The 20295-nt window shown below is 37.5% G+C and overlaps 1 protein-coding gene across 2 annotated transcripts; it reads left to right on the top strand.

The window, feature by feature from the left end:
* Positions 1 to 4501: 4501 nt before the first annotated feature.
* Positions 4502 to 20170, top strand: LOC137641397 (uncharacterized). Of its 2 annotated transcripts, XM_068373919.1 has the most exons (5): positions 4502 to 4895; positions 5702 to 10010; positions 10127 to 10209; positions 13959 to 14071; positions 14662 to 20170. In XM_068373919.1, the coding sequence occupies exons 1-5, from the start codon at positions 4608 to 4610 to the stop codon at positions 15101 to 15103; spliced, it is 5235 nt and encodes a 1744-aa protein (XP_068230020.1). In that variant the 5' UTR covers positions 4502 to 4607; the 3' UTR covers positions 15104 to 20170. The 2 variants fall into 2 exon arrangements, 1 of the variants encoding a protein (XP_068230020.1); XR_011044509.1 differs by lacking the exon at positions 10127 to 10209 and having other exon boundaries at positions 14662 to 14698.
* Positions 20171 to 20295: the final 125 nt, after the last annotated feature.

The raw sequence follows: 20295 nt of genomic DNA, 5'->3' as shown, positions 1-20295 counted from the left end.
AAATGCTACACTCCTTCCCCAAGATTTGCTCTTGTACCGAAACTGGGTGATAGAGCACTATAGTCAATTTCTTTTAATGAGGGTCATTTGCACCGACTCGCGGCGGTGCCCTTTTAGCTCGGAAAAGTTTCCTGATCGCTGATTGGTTAGAATTATCTCGTCCAACCAATCACCGATCAGGAAACTTTTCCGAGCTAAAAGGGCACCGCTGTGAGTCGGTGCAAATCTGCCTCGCTAAAAAAATTGACTATAGTATCATATTCATGTCCACTTTTCGATTCTCACGCACTGTTGCTTGCCAGTCGACTTATCATTGAATGAATAACAGCATCAGCTCGTCTCGAACTGTCGAATTAACCTCACCCGGACTCCTCCCTCGCTCCTGGTAGGAAGGACGCTGGTGACTGGTACAACACATGAACATACGCTACTGGGGCCTAAGCGATGTCAGGCAGGGCAGCAGAATGGGACTACGGTCTACGCCAAAGCAAATTCCTTTTAAAAGGAGGCAACCGTGCTGACTCCATTGAAAATGGGAAAAAACACATTAATAGGTGATCAGCTAGGGTCAAGAAAATTGCACATGGTACTATAAATGTCTTGTTTATCTGTTGCCATCATTCTTTTTTCCTTGTTCAATTTTTAAACTAAGCATAGCCTGATAATTACATTGTATTTGTGAAAATATGTTACTTTATAAAGAAATATGCTACTCTGTCTCTTAACTGGTTGTATCAATTGGAAAATGGACAGCAGAGTTATTTACTCTCTCTCTCTCTCTCTCTCTCTCTCTCTCTCTCTCTCTCTCTCTCTCTCTCTCTCTCTCTCTCTCTCTCTCTTTCCCCGTATTTATTCATCTTCTGTCATCATCAGGCTCCCCAATATATCGCCACACTTTTCAATTAATTAAATGTCACCAAATATGAATCTATATTTTCACCTATTCACCATCGGCGACCACTGCCTACCCCCTTCCCCCTCCCTCTCCCCTTCCCCCTCCCTCTCCCCTTCACTTCCCTTCCCTCTCCCCTTCCCTTCCCCCTCCCTCTTCCCTTCCCCCTCCCTCTCCCCTTCCCTTCCCCGCCCTCTCCCCTTCCCCCGCCCTCTCCCCGTCCGAAACCTCGAGCGAGGGACTGTAAATGGCCGAATTCCAACTACGTCTTCCAGGTTGGGTGGTTGGGTGAGGCGGGGGGGGGGGGGTGGAAGGAGCCCCCAAAGAAAGTCACATTGATTCGTCAGTAAGAGCCATCCTGTGATTCCTCTGCCACATACCGATGGACCGTCGTGGTCAAGGGGTCTGGATAGCCTTGTCTTAACTCCAGTCGTTGAATTATTGGGTGTGAATATTGCATGAGAACCAGTGCATGGTCTCTTCCTCCTCCCCCCCCCTTTCTCTCCAGCTCTTGTGTCTAGACCTTTTTATTTGCTCTCTCTCTCTCTCTCTCTCTCTCTCTCTCTCTCTCTCTCTCTCTCTCTCTATATATATATATATATATATATATATATATATATATATATATATATATATATCCAAATCCAAATAAGCCATATATCTTGGTAAATGAATGTCTGGATTGTCTTACCGACCCCGGGATCAGAGCCCCAGGCGAAACCACTAAAAGACAATAGCTTCTGACCGGCTGACCGGCTTGTGGACCAGGGTTCGATTCCCGGCCGATCAGAAGCTATTGTCTTTTAGTGGTTTCGCCTGGGGCTCTGATCCTGAGGTCGGTAAGAGAATTCAGACATTAATATATCAAAAAATTATATGGCTCATTTGAATATGAAAAACATGTCTAAATGAGCAAAATTTATCATATATATATATATATATATATATATATATATATATATATTGTGTGTGTATTTTCTGACTGTAATCTATCAGTTCAAAATTGTTCTTATAAAGGCACATAAAAGAACAAAATGAAATCAAATTAATCGCCATAAGTCAACAATTTACCTTTTCTATTTGTACTTCTTTTACATAAACTATCGAACCATTTCAGGGCTTTTCTTCCTCTTTCCTGCACTTAATTATACACAACTTTTCACTAACCTTTCGTCATCATTTTTTTTTATACATGTAATTAAGTATGCTTGAATACATACATCATCATCATCTCCTCCTAGGCCTATTGACGCAAAAGGCCACGGTTAGATTGTGCCAGTCGTCTCTATCTTGAGCTTTTAATCAACACTTCTCCACTCATCATCTCTTACTTCGCTCTGCATAGCCCTCAGCCATGTAGGCCTAGGTCTTCCAACTCTTCTAGTCCCTTCTATAGCCCAATTAAACGTTTGGAATATATACATTTATATGTATATTTATTGAGAAAATCATTTTAGCATAACTTCCTTTATTGTGGTGTGAATGACTGCAAAGAACGTTTTACACGCTAAGCTGTTGAGCAAATCAATCGGCAGATTACAAGGCCATAAGAATTCACTGCAGTGAAAACGGAACTTCAAAGCCAGACCCAGATTGTACTTGTATTGACCCTTGAATTAATACAACACCTTTGTTGTCCCATCCGTAAATACAAGTGAATTAGAATACGAGGAAATTGGTGAGGAGTAAATATCTTATAAAATTTCATTATCAGTTGTCTGTTTGAAACGGTAATTTAGATTTACTCAGAGAGAGAGAGAGAGAGGAGAGAGAGAGAGAGAGAGAGAGAGAGAGAGAGAGAGAGAGAGAGAGAGAGAGAGAGAGAGATTTCATTGGTGCCAATTTTGAAGTTTTATTGTTGCTAATTGTCTTTGTATTTGAACAGTAATTTAGATTTATTCAGAGAGAGAGAGAGAGAGAGAGAGAGAGAGAGAGAGAGAGAGAGAGAGAGAGAGAGCGCGCGAGAGAGAGAGATTTCATTGGTGCCAATTTTGGAGTTATATGATTGCATATGGATGTAATTGTGACAGCAGAGAGCCAAGATCTGTTTTGGGTATCCTGCTCAGAGCAACTGCTTCCAGTACTTCGATGTTCATGTCATTTTTGAGGTTACACTATTTTCTGTCATTCCACAATACTTGTACTTCAGCACCCTCCAGTAAGTTTGGCCTCTTATTCACAATCAAACCGTAATTCAGTTAGATGTAATTATAAAGTTCCTAGTTTAAATACTGCTCATGAATGGCAGAGGCAAGGGACAGTGACATTGTCCTAGCAAGCAGGACAATGCACTAGAGACTAACCATATACCATATGATCAGCACCCAAGCCCCCTCTCCACTTAAACTAGGACGAGGGAGGGCCAGACAATGGCTGCTGATGAAGATAGACCTATAGGATCCTCCAAACTCCCTAACCTTCGCTCACAAGGATGGTAAGGTTGCGGATACTAAAGGAGGCAAGGGACAGTGACATTGCCCTAGCGAAGCCGGACAATGCACTAGAGACTGACTATATACCGTATGATCAGCACCCAAGCCCCCTCTTCACTTAAACTAGGATGAGGGGGAGGGCCAGGCAATGGCTGCTGATGACTCAGCAGATAGACCTATAGGCGCCCCCAAACCCCCTAACCTTAGCTCACAAGGATGATAAGGTTGCAGACACTAAAGGAGCTAACAAGTCTGAGCGGGACTCGAACCCTTGTCTGGCAAACACCAGGCAGAGACGTTACCAATCAGGCCACAACAACCCATTTCTATTTGATTACTGATAATTCTTAATTTTCCTGTATATTTTTTTACACTTTGACAGGAGTGTAAATAACATCGTGGGTTTTATCATGTTGCTGAATTACTGTTCAAACATATTGGAGAAGTTTCTGTTTTTCTTCTTTAAAGTAAAGGGGCTACCCAGCTTAATTTTACCTATCATTAAATTGTCATCTTTTTTTTTTCCTAAAGAAACCAGGTTTGAGGCCGGTTGACAGGTAACTGATTGACATCTGTCCCTGGAACAAATTATACAGGTGTTAACCAATAAAGTGCACATATATATATATATATATATATATATATACATATGTATATATATATATATATATATATATATATATATGTATATATATATATACATATATACACATATGTATATATACACACACACAGACATTCCTTGAAAATTTATATATGCCAATATTTATGCTAATATTTATTTTCCTTTTAATTGACCAATAATATGATTTTCATTATTAATGACTTTATATAATTATTATTTTAGCATTACTAAGGGGGCATTATATGCCAAATAAATTGCATTGGTTGTGAATAATAATGCGCTGTATGGAGACATGAACAAGGTAAGGTGAAGTCAAGGAAATTTGTAGTGTATGAGCATTTCCCCTTAACCTCGAAGCTAACAGCAATCACTCTTTTCACTCTTACATTTATATACAGGCTGAAAATTATTATCAGGTTTGTTTTCATCTTTGTGTGTTATTCTACACTAATGTTGGAGCATGTTTCTGGGCTCTAACAAATAAATATTGTTGTGGTTTTATTAATTTAGTTAAACTGTAAACTAGTAGTTAAATTAGTCTTTGTTGGCGTCCGTTGACTGATTGTTAAATTTGCTTGCAGAGGACGGAAGGAAGAAACGGAAACGGAAAGCAAACGATGCTGTGGACACACCGAGGGGAAATCCCGCCGCCTCCCACATGCCCAGAAGAGGGGCAGGGGGAGGGGGAGGAGGAGCAGCAGCAGTGGTGCCCCGTGGAGCCACCACCTCACCTGCCCAGATAGCTCGAGGGGCTAACGCTCCAACGCAAATGCCCTGCGGTGCCCATAGCATGCAGCAGATGCCCAGGTTGCCTTCTCCAGCTCAGATGGCTCGGACTCCCACGCCCACCCAGTTCAGTGCCCAGCAACAGCAGCAGCATCATCAGCAACAGCAGCAATCACAGCAGCAACAGCAGCAGCATCCAAATTGCTTTCAGCAGCAACAGGTGAATGTTCAGAATAATCCATCAAACTTATATGTAGATTTATACATGCTTTCGCTTTGGTGTTTGTCCTCTATAGAAATGTTCAAGTTCTTGCTTATATTTTATAAAACAAAAAATAATACCCTTATGAAAATTACATTTGAATTCTTTATTTTTGTTATCAAAGTTGTTGTTGAGTATATTTTTATTTAACAAGTATTTGCATAGTCTCTTAAGAAAAATGCAGAGGAATATAGTTGCAAATCATTTCTGAATATATTTTTTCTTGAAGCAAATCAATCCTAAACGAAATTAAGGTAGCATCAATCCCATTACAATTACTCTGTACATTTTATAGTTCATGTGTACCACTGTTTCTTGTTTTTACACAGTTCTCGTCAATTTTTATTTCTTTTGATGCAATATGGTTTATTTATGACTTATTTGTTGTATTTGCACAGAGGATTTTATTACACATCTTAAGTTCATGTTTTCTGACGCAGGCTTTTTTAATGTCTTATGGAGCAATACTCACACTATTCTTTGATACCTTTTATATTAAAGAATAGAGAAACTAGAATTTTCATGAACAAGTTTCATGAGTTCATGATATTGCAAATTTACTTTCAATTTTAAAACAGACTAGAAAATTGAATATTGTGCTTAGTATTTAGAGTACAGTAATTAGTAGGGTATTTGTTTTTGGTAAATGATAATTGCATTTGGTAGTTGAAACTAAAAGTTTTAATAATGATTAATTGTACAATTTTTAATACATGTCAACCTAAGGATTCCATTTACTGAATAATGTTATTTTATCATTTCAGGGTTGGGGAATGATGAGCGGAATGCCTGCAATGGGAAATTGCAGTGGCTATGGAAACATGAGTGGAATGATGGCAAATCCACAGGCATGTAATCCTCATTACACACAGCAGCAGCAGCAGCAGCAGCATCCTGCATCCCAAGCTTGTCCACCTACCTCCCATGCCTGTTGCAATTCACCCCACATGTTCCCCGGGAATATGAATGCCATGGCTACTCCTAACATAGCCCCTACAATGAGGCCTAACATGGGCCCAGGTTTTGGAGAGATGATGAGACCCAACATGTGCCGTCCCATGGATCCGTCCATGTTTCGGCCTCAGGGTCCGGCTGCTCTTCAGCAGCAACAGCAAACATCTCCTCAACATCCGCAGACTGCACAGCAGCAACCTCAGCAATCACAGTTTACACACCAACCACCTCAAGCCATGATGGGTCCAGGATCACATATGATGCAGGGAATGAGAGGTGTAGGACCACACCCCTCCAGTTTGATGAATAACAATATAATGTGCCGCATGCCAGGACCCGGCATGATGCCTCCTCGTGTTCTACCTCCCGGTGGTATGCCTGCACCCCAGGCTACTGGTGAAAGGCCATCCGCCCAACAGCCATTTTGGGAAGAGGGAGAAAAACGTCGCAAATCAGGCGGAAGGGCAAAAAAGCGTTTTAAAAGTGCTAATACTGTCGAACGTGTATCTCCGTGCCCTAATGTAGACGTTAGAAATCTACATGGTGACCACCCTAGGCCTACCATAGGTGGTCAGAGTGGTCCAGGCCCACCAGCTTCTGGACCATCCTTTATGGATGACCCAAGTGGTTATTTGGCCCAGCAAACAGCACTCCTAAATAATACAATGGCGGGAGGAGGAATGGGTCAGTTTTCACCTCAAGCTCCTGGTGTGTCACCCAGGCCACCAGCACCACAACCACCACTTTCTCAGGCAGCTGTAGCAACAGCAGGGACTACTGTACCTTCTGGCATCTCCCTGCAGCAACAACAGCAACTACAACAACAACTCCAACAACAACAACAACTGCAACAGCAGCAACTACAACAGCAACAACTGCAACATCAGCAGCAACTGCAACAACAGCAACTACAACAACAACAACAGCAACAGCAATTGCAACAAACACAACAACTGCAACAAACACAACAACTTCAACAGCAGCAGCCACAGCAACAACAGCAGCAGCTTTCTCAACAGCAAATACAAGGTCAGCAGCATCAGGTGCAGTCACAGCCTCAGCAGATACAGTCTCATCCACAACAAGCACCACCTCAGCAGCAACAGCAGCAAACAACTCCACATACAGGCATGACAGTTGTAAGCAATCATACAACTCGACCGTCACAGGTATCATCCTCCCCAACTGTTGTTCCTTTACCAAGTAATGTTCCCTTACCAGCTAGAGTTAGTAAAGCAGCTACTCACACCACAAATAGTGTCATGACCACTCCAACCATCCTTCCCACTCCGTCTACCCACACAAGTGTCACTGGGATATGTACCCAGACCTTTTCATCACCTCCAACAAGCACTGCAACTCCATCCATTACCAGTCATCAAAACCCATCCCAAATTGATGGCAAGGGTACTAAAGCAAGTCCTGCAAGTAGAAGTAACACTGCACAGAGTGGAACCCGACAGCTACAAAGTCCAAAAACCGAGGGAGAAACAAACACGGGTGTTGCATCAGTAGCTAAAGTAGAATCTAGTGGTCTCATTCATACTACAACTGTCACATACACTTCCTCATCTACCCTGACAACAAATACAAAGATAACTAACTCTATGCCTATAATATCACAAGCTGGATGCCTTCACCAAAAAGACAAAGTTAGCTCAGTTTATTGTAAGAGTGAGGAGGAGCAGTCCATGAAAATCAAATATGAATCTAGTGTATCCATTGAAAATTTTAAGACCTCCCCAGCAACTTTACCAGATAACAAAGAAATAGTTAGTCCAGAGACTTGGGGGAATACTAAAGAGGGTATCAAAACAGAAACGTGGTGTAAAGACATAGGAAGTATAAGTGGTAACAGTGAGAATGAGGAGAGCAGTCCAGATCAGTTTAGCATGAATGGAAATAGTAATGGGAGTGAAGGGGCACTCTCCAACAAACCTCTTACCCCAGGGCCACCTGGTGTAAGCACAGAGACAGGAGGAGTTACACAGTCACCTTTGGAAATGGTACAAAGTATTGTTAGTAGTATCCCAGTGCCATCTTCTCTTAGTCCAGTACGCCCGGGACTTCCCCAACCAACACCCATACCTACAATACAAACACAACCACAATCTCAGCTTCCTCAACAACAGACAACAGTTCCCATGTCAGTTTCCCCAGGCATGTACAGTGTGCCCATGTCAACTAGTGTGACAGTATATGGTGGAGCTAACTCAAATAGCATGGTTAGAGGACCAGGTCCTGTTTTAGTTGGGGGGCCACCTGGTCAGTCTGGGGTGTTTGTGACTAGTGGGAGTGGATGTAATGGTCCCACCAATATGGTAGTTGTTTCATCACCTTTCAATACGAAAGGTGCCACTGGTGGTGTTAATGTGACATCAGGAGTGGCAGGAGTTGTGGGTGTGCAAGCTGCAATGCCTCAAGTGCAAGTTCAACAACACATGCAGCCATTACAACAACATCTTCAACCTCAATTACAACCCCAGATTCAGCCTCAGTTACAACCTCAGTTACAACAATTTCAGCCTGTTCAACCTGTGGTACAGCTAGTCAACACCTTTGCCACAATGCAGGCACCAGTCATAATACAAAATGGTGGTAACTTAATACAGTCATCTACTGGCATTCTTCACAGCCCTGGTGGAATGCTGGCAGGCCCTACTTCACTCACACAAGGTACCATTGTGACTGGCCAGCAACTTGTTCCTACTCAAGCCACTTTAGCAGTTGAAGGCACTCATCATCAGCAGCAACAAAGTCAAGTTGGACAACCTCAGTCATCTCCTCACTTACAGGTAGCACAAGTAGTTACAACTGGCCTTACAGGAGAAGCAGTGGAAGATACAAGGACTAGTAATGCCTCAACACCTCTTGCTGCTGGTTCTACACCTTCCACTCCACATTCTACACCAGGGTCAACCCCAGGCTCCGATACCCAATCAAGTGGAGGCTCTTCAGGTGGACGTCGACGTAAGAGAAGAAGAAATACCTCAACTCCACAAGGTACTGCATCTTCCCAATCATCCCCTCAACAGCAGCAAGGAATAGTACCTACTATTATCATGGGTAACAAAGTCCAACAACATATGGTGATGAATGGGCCACATATGACACAAGTGGCACCTTATGGTACTATGGGAACTATGACAACAGCAGGACAGATGGCCCAAGTTGCTGCAGGTGCTGGCCAAGTTGGTGGCGGTCAGATGCTGCAGGCAGCAACTGCCCAAGGAACTGGTGCCATCAATGTAGTGCAGATGGTAGGCAATACTTTACCTAACTTACCAGTACAAGTACATAATCCACCTGCCATTCTTGTAGGTTCAGCACCTCAGGGAGTAGTTATCAACCAATTAGCAGATGGCACATTTATATCAACTGACCCAAATACTGGTATGTCTTATCCCGTGCAACTGCAGCTCTCTGGTGGACACATAGTTGGTATGACCCCAACCGGTAGTGCAGCAGGTGGTATGGTTAGCACTATCCCTCATGGTGCAACAGCAGGTGGGATGCCAGCAATGGTAGCTGTGCGCCCCCCTGTCACTCATACAACTGCAGTTGTAAATGGACCCAAAGTGGTTAACATTTCTCCCTCAGCCTCAGCTCATTTGGCTGGTACTGGTGTTCATGTCATGCCTGTGACTGCAGCTGCAGCATATCCTGCCCCAGGTACAAATGTCAGCCCTGGTCAAGCAGTGTGTGTTAGTCAAGGAGCTGTACCACCTGTGGTTGTGACTTCTGAATACACTGGAGGCCAGCCAGTTGTGATGGGGCCTGGCGGGTGCAGTAGCAACACCACAGTTGTGCAACACAAAACTACAATTGTTCAACAGAGGACAACTCTGGTAGCCACACAAGGGGGGAGTGAAACTGGTACGCATTCATCTGTATCAACTCAAACACCTGGGAGCTTAGGGGAAAGTGATGTCAGCAGTTCAGACTGTGTTGGTGTTGTAGCCCCTGCCTCACCATCCCACCAGTCTGCAGAAGTAACAACAACTCGTCATGATGAAGATGCCACACCACCTTCTGATCTTCCCCCTCCACTTCCACCACACTCCCCGGACAAGACCAAGAGAGCCATTCCTGAGGAGCCCCATAGTGCATCCACTTCAGGTAATGTCAATGCCATATTATATTACCATTGCTAACTTAACCTGATGTAGTGCCAGTATTGAGCCAGTGTTAGTATGGGGCCAGTGCCACTTTAATACAGTGCCGCTGTGTTCCAGAGGAGGCGTTGACGTGCGGCCACGGATTGGTCTGGGGGCCACACAGAGGCCACCACTACTGGCCGGCTCAGGTGCTCCACCAGGTAAATACAATATAGCTCTTCTTCTATTCACAAATGATTTTGCCACAAGGTTCCAAGTAAAAGTAAATGGCACACTCAACACAGTTCATAATGATTCCTGCTTGAAAAAGCTATGTAGAAAGATTTCCTTAATTTGTCAAGAAGGTAGGAAACATAATTATATTATTTTTACTGCCATACACAATTATCAAATGATATTAATAATTGATATTATTTATGAAATATTAAAAATCCATAAAATTTAAATACTGTACAGTATTTCCTAAAATTGGTTCAGCATACAGTATATAACAGTGCATTGCAGATGTTTCTTTTGGCAACTTATGAAGAAAATATTCTCCCTACAGAAATTGTTGTGTAGCATTTTTAGCAACTTTTTGCATGATTTCATTCACAGCACTTTTATCATTATTAAAAAATAAGTATACTGTACCATGTGCAAAGAAAAAAAAATATTTTAAGAAATTCAAAGATACAGAATATTAGATAAAGGTAGAATAAATTATCAAAACATGCTTAATATTTGACTGTCAGATTTTAAAAATTGGGAAAATTCTTTTTGGTAAGTTTGGATATTTTGTCAGAAGTGCTCAGAATTTGAACTCAAAATTAAATGTCGATTTTGAATTACTTTATTGGCCAGACTCCCAGAGCTTTAGCCCCAAATAACAGATGTCTAAAAATAAATTACTTCAGCTGAAATCTGTTTATCTATAATACGAAATTGTGGGGATCATCAGAAGATGAATCAATGCTGGAATTACATCTTTAGTGCACTGCATTTGTAACTAAGATATATATATGAATCATATACACAGTATGATGTAATAGTCATGTCTTGGCAAATAGAGGACTATATTTCTGCGATCTAAATTAAATTTTGTTATCAACTAAAAACATCCTTTGCGTTGCATCATCTTAGCACATTTATTGTGTGTTTTATCTGGTGTTGGTACCATGCATTTTAATATGGTGTTGGTGCCATTCATTTCAATACTGTATTGGTGGGATACTGATATACATTTAATTCAAAATCCAGTATTTTTTTTTGGTAGTTTACTTTCAAATGATTCACTCATTATTCTTTTTTTTTTCTTTTGTCATAGCTTTAGAAATGAAATACTAAGAAAATGTCTTCATACACTGTATTTGCAATTTAGTTTCACAGCAGACACACAATTAATTGTTGGTGTAAATAAGAAAGGGGTATTCCAATGTTATTTACTTGCCTACCACCATACAGTATTATCATTATTTATATCATTATGCTTGATTGTAATGTCAGAAATTAGTATTGGGTTTGATTATAGGTAAAAGTGTATTCAATAGCAGTTAATAAAATCAAGTTAGTGCAATTTTGTATGCATATAGTAAATTATTTTAATTTTAGGTACTTTTTCTTATTCTGTATAGCAAATTGACATTTGAATTTTAGGCTATAGTTTTGATAAGGATTGAAAATATCCATAAAGTACATTTAGTTACTATGGGCGATCATTATCATAAAGTAGTTTTGTATCGAGACTAGTCACATTTTTAGACTTTTTTGTCAGAAGGGTATGTTTTTGAGAGGCAAAAACTAGTGAAAGACAAGGTTGAATGTGTTTATAAAATTGAAGTAGTATCATAAAAATACATTTGTAGCTAAGGAACTAAGCTATTGTTATAGAACTTTGACAGAGGCTATAATATGGTAATGCTATAACTACTCCAAACCCCCCAAAATGAAAAATGTTAGCATGTTACAGTAAATTTATGTTATCACTTGTACAGAATGTTGATTTCTAGAATCCAATTGTATAACTATATAATTGAAAATATTCACTAAAATTGTACATGAATTTAAAAAATATATATTTTTTTACATTCAGAAAGAAGTAATTTTTGGGGGAAAATAGAATGGTTGTTAGTAGCCCCATAGGAAATTTTTCTTTAGGATTTGAGGTCTATCATTGTAAAATTTCAGTTGACTAATATCAACTTTAAATTTTTTCATGTTGCTTTTTCAATTTTTATCTTGTGATGATGTACTGTGCTGTACAACGTATATTTTATTTTCTATGCAGTAAATCCTATTGGTTTTTTTGACGGGATAGTTTTAGACAAACCTCGAAAGGATTATCAATAATAACCATAGTTACAGTATATTCAGAGTAGGCTTGAAACAGGGAAACTGTAAGGAACGGGTAAAATTAATCTTGTGTGGTATCATTTCATGTATGAGTCAAATTGTTCAACTACTAATTCTTAATCGATTACGAATAATGCAGCACATTATTTCAAAAGTTACTCTGAAAATGTGGTAAAACCATAAGTACCATACAATTAATTTATGTACCCATCATTGGTTTTGTTTACACATACACTACAATATTTGATAGACTGAAGGGTTTCAGAATTTCTCAAACAGGTCACTGGTGATGGATATTGTACACACAGGTCTTTTGTAGGAGAAAAAGGGGAAAAACATTTTCAGAAGCAAGGAATTCCCTTCCTAAAATTAATCCCTTTTCATAGTCTGGATTAGGTAGAAAAATTAGCTTATGAATTTCAACAAACAAAATGAAAATATCTAGTATGGATACAAGATTCTCCAAGGAAATCTTCAGTTTTTGTATGATAATTTTGAAAACTGTGTACTGTATATAATAATCTAAACAACTAAAGCATGTAGAAGTAAGGGAGTAGGGATTATTAATGACTAATTTACTGTTATGTTACACATTGGTTGATGTGTTTCATCATCATAACTTTCCATGCACAGCTGTAGATTGAACATTTGAAAAAGGGCAGTTAAGAATTTTCTGGTGATTAAATTATCATTGGCTTATATCCCTGATATCAAAATTTTACGGGAAGAAGTCTTAGAGATTAGCATTTTCAGAATTAAAAAAAAAATCAGGGAACCTCAATTTTTATTAGCCCTCACTATGATTTTGTCAGTCTACAGCTAGTGTGCGTGGAACTACTTTTCTAAAAGGATAGGTGGCATGGTGGTGGTACTGCTGTTGCCCTACTTTATTTATGAAATGTTACCTTGTGTTCCAGGGATCTGGTCTTTTTTAAGATTTCATATTCAATCCCATTTGCTTATTAATATCTATCAGTACATTACATCACTTGAAATCAGTATTTTGAGTCATGAATTGTAAATCCAACTCATTTCAAGATTTAATAGAGGAAAATATTTTTTATTTTTTTTTACTTTTTGAAAGGTGACAACGTAATTTACTAAGTTATTAAATTCCTATTGGAAAGTATATAGCTATCATTTTATTAGCTGATAATCATTCCTCAATAGATTTGCAATAATACTGTATTACAATTGGAAAGTCGTAAAGAAAGTAGACTATAATCTGCCATTATCACATTCCGTTCCGTATTTGATTTAAATTCCTTAGTTTATGAATACAGTAACTCTGAAAGTAAATTATTGATCTAACCTTATTCTGTTACAAAAAGCTACTAGTCCATCCTTCTTAAAAGGAAGGAATAAATTACTCTTTAGCTCAAGGAAATTGTATATTTTCAAGAAAACAATTCATGTATACCAGACTTGTTAGTAGCTTTTTCTTTTATACTATAAAATATATAGACCCCATTTATCATCTTTCAGGATTTTGCATTTTAGTATTGTATATTATTTATTATGTAATTGTCATTTGCAATCTCTCTTTAGTTCTTGTTACTTAAGAATATAAAAATAAGGGTAAACACATCATCTTTCTGAATATTTGTCGCTCCCCCAGGCTGGTGGTGAATGTGTGGTACAGTGGTACGGGGATCGTAGGGTGGATACCGTCAGACATTCCGTCCTGTCCATGTTCCCAGTCCTATCTCCTAGAGCACCCACTCGGCGTAGGTAGGTTCATTATAATGTGAAACTGTACTTTTTGAAAAGTACTCCTTAAGTTTGTGACAGTACTTGAAAATATATCTGAACAGGGTTTCTACTTTTTTGTGAAAGTTGATAATTTTACTTTTACAGTGTTGTGGATGGATTTATTATAATTTAAAGGTTATTTTCATGATCATTTATTGTTAGATCACCCTCACCTTTTATTTGAATTTTGAAATACTCTCAGCAATCCATTTGGTAATAAGGTTTGTCTTGTAGATGGCATAGGATGTCTCTAAATAATGAAATTTTTATTCAGGTCTGTAAATTGGTTTAAAAATTTGCAAACTAACAATGTAGATTGGATTGCAGTTTGTAAAGAAAAAATTCACTGGGGATCTGTTAGTTTAGTGGAACAGTAAGGTTTTAAGAACAGTATCAAGAATCACTCTTTTGTTTTTCTGTTTTAGATATTTAACTATTGAGATGTCTTTATTTTTCCTGTACTTGGTCATCATAACAAAGTATTACCAATATGTGATTCAGCAAACACTTTTATCTAATCCCTTTTTATTTCTTTAATTACATTGACCATATTTCTTTCTTATTACTAGCATAAGAGGACAAAATGCTTTAGAGAAGGCCATTGCTGAAGCTACCAAAGATCACCCATACCTTCAGCAGCTACAGTTTCAGAATCAACAACCAAAAGAACTTCAGTTTCAGATCATACAGCCAAAAGAAGAGATTTCAGGACCTACACTAGTTGCTACAGTCTGTGCTGTCAGTGTACCATATACTGGAATGGGAAGTGGACATACTTGTAAAATGTTAGACATGCAAGATACTACACCACCCTTGGACCCCCGACATGTTATCATACCCCAGGTGAAACAAGCAACGTCAGGGGACAGGAAGAAAATGACTAGCAGGGTAAAAAACTTTCCCCAGGCTGCATCGTTACTTGCAGGACAGTCTTCCCGGTCTTCTCAAGAACGTTTATCTCAACCTTCTTTAGGACCGATACGAATGAAGCGTAAGAGAAGAAGCAGGTGACACACATCTTAGAGGAAATCTATGGTAAATATTTTATCTTTGAAAACTGAAATACTGTATTTGAGTCATTAGAATTGATAGCTACTTGTATATCTTTCTCAAAACTCCCAGTTTATAATAGTATTCAAGACTGAAGTGCCTCAACAAGCCAGAGACATACAGTAGACTATATCACTACACTTAATATATTTTAGAATGAAATATTTAATAGATTTGGGTAAGGGAATGCAAATAACTTTGTACAAGTAATATGGAAAGAACCTGTACCTAACAAGAGGTACGGTACAAGTGTAAACTATGATTAGTTTAGGCTACTTAGGGAAGACTCATCACTAATCCACCGGAAGATAATAGACTAATCAATCACCTTGATGTTGTGTATTACCTATGTAATAATTTTTAAAAAGGAGAAATACATTACAACAAAAGATATTTTTATTGTAGGTTGCAGAATTTTTGAATAAGAAAAAACTTGTGGCGAGGCATCAGTATACACGCACAAAACAGTTTGAAGTTTCTCATTTCAACAGTTATTTTTTTTCTTATGAAAGTGGGTCTTTATTGCAGTTCAGAAACTAAATTTTTCACAAAGGAAAGTTCCTTCCCAGTCCTAAATGAATATAATCCAAAGGATTGGTAGATTTTCTTTCCTTTTCCAACTGACGACATTATTTAAATTTTCCACATTGATGTGCTAATTCATATGCCTAACTTTTTTGTTAATTTCAAGCATTTATGTAAATTGTACTATAAATGGACACTGTATTACTGTTTTAAATACTGTAGTAGTTTGTTGTTAAACTTCATATAGTGAGGAGAGCGAATTAAATTTAAAATTAGGATCATGCATTTATTGAAGTACTTACTAATATTCAGAACTGGAAATGATATACAGTTGCATTTTGTAACTTGGTAAATTCTGGATACCCCAGATAAAGATATTACCAAAATGTCCCCCGTTCCTATGTAAAGATCTACCGGTGTTGTATATAGACTTACATACTTTACTTTGTAAATCCAATCATCTGGAGAAACATGTTCCTAAGAAGTACTTCTCAATTTATCCCAGAATGTGCAATGTCAGAGGAATGAACTTTTTCAAAAGCCGCTTCATTTAGTCGTCAGTGATTTCAAGTACATTAAGTAACAAAAGTGCTTGCTGGTTCTTACAGTACTGTAATATTCTTTAATAATTTAAAAAAAAAATCTAATACTTTTTCAAATGCCATAAATAAAAACATGAAATTACAACAGTATGTACCTAAAGCTTTTCAGTAAGCAATCAAAAGGAAAATTATGTATTACTGTACTGTTTAGGGTAAATCACAAATTGCATACAAGATTTTTTGTAGGTATAAAATTGAATGACTTATAATTAAGAAATTCTGAAAAGCTGAGATATTTTTTCTGACATATACGTAAAGTTAAATCTTGAAAAATAATTTGGTCTGTTTGTAGTTTTTACATGTCTTCCAGCAAAACCACAGAAAGTGTAAAGTGTAAAAGTTTAATTACCACCCTGAAAGAAAATAAATGGGATCCATTATTTAATGAGAAAGCAAGTGATTTACCCTGGTAGATAAAGTCATAAGTATCATTTCACTATTCACACAGACTTAACAGCCTTCTCCATTGCAACAAATCTGCTGCAGTTTCAGTGCATTGTTTGAATTGTTTGTGTATCGGTAACCAGACGAACCCTAAAATGGCAAGGATGCCTAAGGTGCCTTGAGTGTGCCAGTATTAGTGGTGAGTAAATATGTGATAGTGCGCATTTTGTACATCATTAGTTGATTCTGGTCATGGAGTGCTGACAATAAAAATTAAGTTGATGTTATAAAATGCAGTGTTGCAACCTATGGATATAATCAAAAGTGTAATATGTCTTTTAAGTTAGAAAACTAATAACTTCTAAGATATTATACTGGAATCAAATTCTGCTAAATATCAACTATTCAGACCTATATATAATTATATATCTAAACACGTAGTTCATATAAACAAGAGTTCTTGGTGCTTGAACCTGAAAATAGCCACGTGTACAAATATTGAAAAGTCAACGTAAACAGTATATAGAGTTCGATCTACATTCACATTACTTTATACATTCTTTTCTAAATTGTCCTATGTATGAAATTTTGATTCATTCAAGTTATTTGTGTGATATATGATCTGTTTTTTAAGTACTTGTTTCACTTTAGTCTGGAAATGATTTTTTTATATCCAGCTATGTGTAATTGTCCCTTGAATAATGTAATGGTGAAACTACTTTATAGTAAGCTACCCCTAAGGAAGATCATCAACAAACTCATGTTGGTAAAAGAATAAAGAACAGTGTTATGTACTGTCAGAATTTAGGTCAACTGGAAAATTTGATCTGTGTGGTATAGATTGTCAAAGTGCAGTTTTATAAGGGCTTAGGGTATTTGCACCAATTAAATTCTATGAAAATAGTTTTCCATACTTATATATTCCTTTTGTTGTTAGCATGATGCTCAATTGTTATTTTAGTGCTTAGTTTGTTAAATACTGGGTACAATATATCTACAAGTTTTGATATTTTCACATATTTTGACACGTGAAAATAATCATTAACAAGTGTGTATCATAGTTCATTCTCAGAAATGCATCTGTTAAAAACTAGAAAGTATTGTGATTTTATTTTATCTTTATGCTCTTAACTTGCATCTAGATTGTACCTTTTTTGTTTTTTGCAAGCTTTAAGCCCTTCACATATGGCGCTATGACACTGTGTACATACAGTCATGATTTACTGCATGAATAATGAAATAGTAGGATTTATATTTTTCTAATCCTTACATATTGCAGTATATAGCTTTATCAACATAAGGAAGACACATTAAAAAGTACCGTATTTTATGACAGTCATATTTATTTCTTTGATGCCATGATTGTGGTGCTAAACTGGACAATTTGGAAAAGTTTTTATACTGTGTATGTTTTTTAAATACTGTATCTGGTGTTAATCTTTATTGTTTTGGCAAAGGGTGATAATTGTAGAACTTGAGTTAGACCTCAACTTGTTCCCATGTTTGCTTGTTACAACACAGTTTTCATTGCCTTACTATGTTATATATACATTGTCGTTTACTTGTGGATAATCTGGTAATTTCTTTAAATGTTTTGAATTTCATTTAGTCTGATGTTTCTCAGATATGGCCAACTTGTTTGCCAAATTAATTATACAACTATATAATAACTGATAAGTACAAAGTATATAGGTATTTCAAGTTGTGAAAACCTTCTTTATTTTAACAGAGAAAGGTACCAGTGAGTTTGTTCAAGTCAATGTTGAAGTTCTATGTTAGCATTAAAGTTCTATGTTAGCAAAAATTTTTGAATTTTATTGTGGTATTGGTTGCTTGGGATGATAGCCATGTTTTATCTTTTTAAAAGAATGTAATGCACTGATGGAATTGATTTAGTCTTATTTGTAAAATACAGTATAGAAGAATTGGATGTGAAATATAAATACAGTATGTGAAAGATATTCTTTTCCATTAGTGCATTATCATCAGCTGTTTTACAAAACCCATAAGCCAAAGATGTTTTTGCACCACATCATAAGTATTTGTGATGGTGGGAAGATTATGCATCACACTTCTTTTCTATTATAAAGTTAAATGTAAACATGTATGCATTAAATCTGTTGAAAGAAAAGGGATATTGCTTATTTTATGTATTTGTATCCACTGCAGACTGCTACAAGTGTTGCCAGGATGCACACTTATTGATTATGTACCCAGTTTGTTCATTGCAGTTGACACATTAGGTTTTGTTATTTTCACATCTCTTGCAGTGTTATATTAGTGTAGGTAAATGTTTTTGTTGACTTTCCATGAAAAAAAAATAGGAGACAGCCACTGTAATGTGCTAAGTGGTTGAATTCACACAAACAGGTGTAAATGTTAGTTTACAGTATTAGTTGTGTAACAATCTTTCAGCTGGCAGTGGACAAGACATTAAAATGCATAAGTACAGTAAGTAGTACACCCCCCTTACCCACTGTGCCTGTCTAGTATGGTTGATGATGTAAGTAAATGGAGCTTGTGCATAATCTGGCAACACTTGTTTTCTGCAAGCCAAAGACGCTCGTGTTGAGTTGCTGTACAGGTTCAGGTTGTTCGAGCTTAGATTAGCGATAGAGAAGTGTGGTTTATGTGTACAGATTGAGATATTATAATATGGAGGTCTTAGATTTTTTAAAAGAAAAGATTACGTCCCAGTTTAGGTCAGTGATGGACCTTTTGTTAATTAGCCACCAAGTGGTTTGTTTCTCTCATGTTCAAAATACCGGTATGGGTGTGACTCCATGATGGGGCTTCCTGATGGCTCCACATGTAAGATGTATATTTTGTCTCCGAGGTTTATTGGGAGACACGCCCATATTGAATATTGTTGCCTCTTGTATTGTCACCAACTACTCTTCAGTCTGCATTTTCTAGCTATGAAGATATTAAAAAATATAGTATATGTATTTTACATATATAGATTTTTTCTATATACTTATATACAAGTGACCAGGAAATATCTGGCAAGGGAATGTGATCTTAAGTGATAGTTTTTCATTTTCAGTGTAACTGTCATGGACCAAATATTGTGCAGACTGAGAGTTGTTATTCTCCCCCCTTTACCTATTTCATATTCATGTTTAATTCATTGTCACTATGCTTGCATTACTGAGAGCGCAGTTCCAAATTATCCCTTGCCAGGTTTAAGTAGATGAATATGATGGAATTTAAAAACTCTATATAACACATTTTAAAGGGATAAAAGTGAAACTGAGTTTTTAGTAAGACTGGCACTGGTGTTCTTAAGTCATCATGTCATTCAGGCATATAAGAACATTTCCCCCTCCCATTTCATTCCCACCTTTCTCTCCAACAACCCATCCTTACTTGTGTCCTATGTATAAAATAAAAGAATAAGCAAATTATTTGCCACACATCTGGACACTGCTACCTAAAAGGTATCTTTATGCTAGTTATTCTTCTTTGCTTTAACAAAAAAAATGTCAAGCTTTATCAATACACGATTTCAACTTGAGATTAGTATTATTCCTTTCCTTAATTAAAGTAATTTTCCAATATCAAATGCAAAGGTTTTGAAAATGAATATCAGAGGGAAAAGACAAAATCTTGACAAGCCACATGACATCCATGGTCCTTCTA

Source organism: Palaemon carinicauda, chromosome 5, assembly GCF_036898095.1.
Source record: "Palaemon carinicauda isolate YSFRI2023 chromosome 5, ASM3689809v2, whole genome shotgun sequence".
NCBI classification, from domain to species: domain Eukaryota; kingdom Metazoa; phylum Arthropoda; class Malacostraca; order Decapoda; family Palaemonidae; genus Palaemon; species Palaemon carinicauda.
Note: the sequence above shows the minus strand (reverse complement) of the source record. Positions and strands in the feature narration are given on the sequence as shown.

Bases quoted from the DNA above. Each gene is read 5' to 3' on its own strand.
- LOC137641397 (XM_068373919.1), top strand. From the start codon at position 4,608: ATGCCCAGAAGAGGGGCAGGGGGAGGGGGAGGAGGAGCAGCAGCAGTG. The intron at 4,896-5,701 runs GTGAATGTTCAG...TTATCATTTCAG, and splicing joins ATTGCTTTCAGCAGCAACAG to GGTTGGGGAATGATGAGCGG. The intron at 10,011-10,126 runs GTAATGTCAATG...GCTGTGTTCCAG, and splicing joins CCATAGTGCATCCACTTCAG to AGGAGGCGTTGACGTGCGGC.